This window comes from Silene latifolia, chromosome X, assembly GCF_048544455.1.
Source record: "Silene latifolia isolate original U9 population chromosome X, ASM4854445v1, whole genome shotgun sequence".
In the NCBI taxonomy this organism is placed as follows: domain Eukaryota; kingdom Viridiplantae; phylum Streptophyta; class Magnoliopsida; order Caryophyllales; family Caryophyllaceae; genus Silene; species Silene latifolia.
Window position 1 is genome coordinate 48,159,580 of NC_133537.1, and position 3,865 is coordinate 48,163,444.

Consider the following 3,865-nt stretch of genomic DNA (forward strand, 5'->3'; position numbering starts at 1 on the left):
TTTCAGGGGGTTCAGCTTCATATGATATTTTCTGAGGATCGAGAAGGTATTTTCCAGGTGGGACATGTGTTGTTCTGCCTTCTCTTATTTGACTACCATATCGTTCTGTAAACTTCCATTGTTCTCCGTATTTCCTCCTTGAACATTCTGTTCACCAGGCGCTGATAGGTGGAACCGGCATTCTTGAGGCCAAAGCGCATCACATTATAGCAGTACAAGCCTCTGTCGGATCTGAAGGCTGTTTTCTCCTGATCCTTATTAGGGTACATTTTTATCTGGTTGTACCCACTCCAGGCGTCGAAGAAGGTAAGTAGCTCATGCCCTGCTATTGCATCTACCATGGAATCAATGTGCGGCAGGGGGAACGGGTCTTTTGGGCAAGCTTTGTTAAGATCTTTGAAATCAACACATACTCTACACTTGTTGTACTTCTTGGGTACAACTACAACATTCGAGAGCCATTCTGGGTAGTTAACTTCCCTGATCTTGCCTGCTGCCAGGCGGTTGTCTACCTCCTGGTTTATCACCTCGTTCTTTTCAGGAGCAAATTTCTGCCTTTTCTGATGGACTGGAGGAAAGCTGGTGTCTACATTTAACCGGTGTGTAATTACACTTGGATGTATGCCAATCATGTCGCTATGGGACCAGGCGAAACAATCCATGTTAGTACGTAAAAATTCAAATATCTGCTCACGGATGTCACCTGCATAATCAGCTCCTACCAGCACTGTTCTTGTTGGAAACTGTGGGTCCAGGACTACTTCGTCGAGTTCCTCCTAGGGAGGTGCGATATACTCCCTATGGACGCACAGTTTCTGTAATTGCTATGCTGGACCAACTGCAGTGGGTTTCAGAGCATTCTTATAGCAATCTCGAGCGACATTTTGATCTCCCCGTATCTCTTGTACCCCTCGGGGTGTAGGGAACTTCAGGATCTGATGGTACATTGATGGTACCGCTTTCATTTCATGGATCCAAGGCTTGCCAAGTATCACGTTATAAGTTGACGGACCATTAATGACCAAGTACCGTACCTGTTTATTCATACCCCCTGCAAAGGTAGGTATCACTATTTCTCCAACGGATTGTTTAGTTTCTCCGCTAAAGCCTACAAAGGGTACTGCCTTCTGCACTAGGTCTTTCTCGCTGAACCCCATGTTTTTCAAGGTTTCCAGCATTATTAGATTCACAAAGCTTCCTGTATCTACCAATATCTTTTTAACAAGGCAATTCCCTATAGAAAGGGTAATGATCAAGGCGTCATGGTGGTGTTCTGCCTCATCGAGTATGTCTGCCTCGTTAAATGAGATTTCTAGTAGATCCTGTCTACTGACCCTGAGGGAGAACTCTGGTTTATCTCCTTTGGTCTCGGTTGCATGGCGCTTTGCCGCCGAATAAGTGAGACCACATGTCTCCGACCGTCCTGTGATGACGCTCACGATCTTTGAGTAAGGTGGAGGTGGGGATGGTTGGGCCTGGTCAGCAGTATTGACCTTTCCAGATTTCGCTCCCTTGAGGAGCAGGTGATCCAAGCATCCAGCACTGTAGAGGTGCTTCACTTCCTTTCGTAGTACTACACAATCTTCTGTATTGTGGCCAATATCGTTGTGGTATTCACACCTTTTGCTGGCATCTCTTCTGTCGTTCTCCCTCTGCCCTAGTTCCCTGATTGCCTTCAATACCCCAGCAAGTCCAGTGGTGAACCCATACTCGCTGAGCTTAGGTGGAGCCTCGGTGCTCTCTTTTTCTCCTGAGAGTTTGTTCACTGTGTTCTTGCTGTAGGGTTTGGCTCTTTCGTTCTTCTTCTCTGTTGTGATTTTTCTGCTGGACGAATATGTTCCGTACAGGTCCCTTCTATCCTCATCCTCCTCTAGGCGATAAGTAGCCTCTGCCATTTGTTTGACTTCCTCGAAGGTGGCACATGGGTGCTTGGTGAGATCCTTGTACAAATCAGAGTCGCGATGCAGTCCCCTTCTGAAGGCATTGACTGCTGTTGTAGGGTCGCACCTAGGGATAGATATTTTTTCCACATTGAATCTAGCGAGATAATCCCTGGTGGACTCCTCGAACCTCTGGACGATCCGGTATAGATCACTGGATAATTTTTCTGGCTTGCGACTGCTTGCGAACTGTTGATTAAAGGAGTTCACTACCCCCGCGAAGCTGGAAATAGACTTGTTAGGAAGGTTAACGAACCACTGGAGTGCGGCTCTTGATAAGGTGGAACCGAATCCTCTGCACATACATGCCTCCTTTTCAGGCCTTGTTGCTGCAACCACCATCATTTTCTGGTTGTACTGGTTGATGTGCTCCAGCGGATCCTCTGTTCCATCATACAACGTCATTGTTGGCGTGGTGAACCCCTTTGGCATGCTGACAAGGGCAATGCTGTCCACAAAGGGGGAATCCGCATAGCACTCTGGGTTGTCACCTCCATGGGACGTGGTAACCCTGGAACCTTGCTGAGTAGGGACCTGATATCCTGCAACTGTTGTTCTACATGGCTTCCTACCCCCATACCCTGGTTGTGGGGTACTGAGTAGACCCCATATGGTTTTGGTGTTCCTCCTGACATGTAAGGAAGGACCATGTAGCTTTCAGATAATGGTGTTGAGTTCACAATAGGCCTAAACTGGCTGCCCGGAGTATATGGCATATAAGAGCACATCCCGGGATATGCGTTTCTTGCTGATTATTCCTCTGGATTGCTTCCTGGTACCACTGGTGTACTGCTAGTTATTGGTGTGGTATCTGGAGTCAGTGCTCCTAATCCCACAGGATTGAGTACCATAGGGTACGTTTGCGGCATCCTCGGTGGTGGTGGAACCCCTGGCGGTTGAATTGAACCCTGGGTGGCCACCGTTCCTGCTGGATATACTTGCTCGGGTGGTGTGGTTACCCCTGGTGGCAGCATATCCATGTCGAGACTGGTCACTAGATTTTGCAGCAGTAGTCTCCCTGAGTACTCCCTGACATTCCCCTGCCCGAGTGTTGATCTTGCCATCTGCTGGGTCGTTCCCAGGGGTGACACTGCATCTATCTTTTCCTGCAAGGACTGATTGTCCCTTTGTAGCCCTATCACCGCCTGCTGCAAGGATGTCATCCCTTGGAGCAACTGCTGTACCGGATCCGGTTGTGACGCTCCTGGGAAACGCACCCTTGTCAGGTGTCCTGGTGATCCTGGTCGCTGCGGACTCCCATCCCTATTAGGCTTGGGTACAGGATTAATAACTGGTGATTTGCCAGCCTTCCCTGCTCCCAAATCTGTGATTTTGGGGGGGGTAAGGAGGCTTTGCTGATGCTTGGGGTTGAGCCTAGCCTGCAGTGACTCTGGTGGTAGGGACCGCCGTTGTTGGAACACCGGAGGTTGCTGGCGTCGCCCCTACTACTGGAGTTTGCGCTGATGTACTCATCGGATCAGATACGTTCTGATTGGATCCTGACATGACCAACTATAAAGATGTTAGGATATTTCGAAAAGAGGTATTTTAACCAAGATTTAACCACAATGCCCCACGGTGGGCACCAAATTGTTTTGGTAAGATTTTACCGACTAAAGATTTGTGAGTCAATGCGGCTATTTGAATTAAAATATGGTATTAAGGACTTGAGTAGATCAGTAGTAAGAACATAACGAGAACGAAAGTAAGCAAACAGTACGAAAGAAAAGCAAACGAAAAGGAAAGAGAGACAAATGACACAAGCAAAATGGTGACGCGGGAAACCCAAAATATGGGAAAACCCGCGGGGGGAATGGTATACCACCAATTATCCACTAGTAGTAATAGTTTTCGAGGGTAAACATAGCTGGAACAATCAGGAGGAACAACAGTAATCTCTAAACGACTAAGTACAAATGATACGA

At 47.7% G+C, this 3,865-nt stretch overlaps 1 protein-coding gene across 1 annotated transcript; it reads right to left on the reverse strand.

The window, feature by feature from the left end:
* Window positions 1-824: 824 nt before the first annotated feature.
* LOC141617324 (uncharacterized) lies at window positions 825-2,345 on the reverse strand. The gene has a single exon (XM_074434508.1). The coding sequence runs from the start codon at window positions 2,343-2,345 to the stop codon at window positions 825-827; it is 1,521 nt and encodes a 506-aa protein (XP_074290609.1).
* Window positions 2,346-3,865: the final 1,520 nt, after the last annotated feature.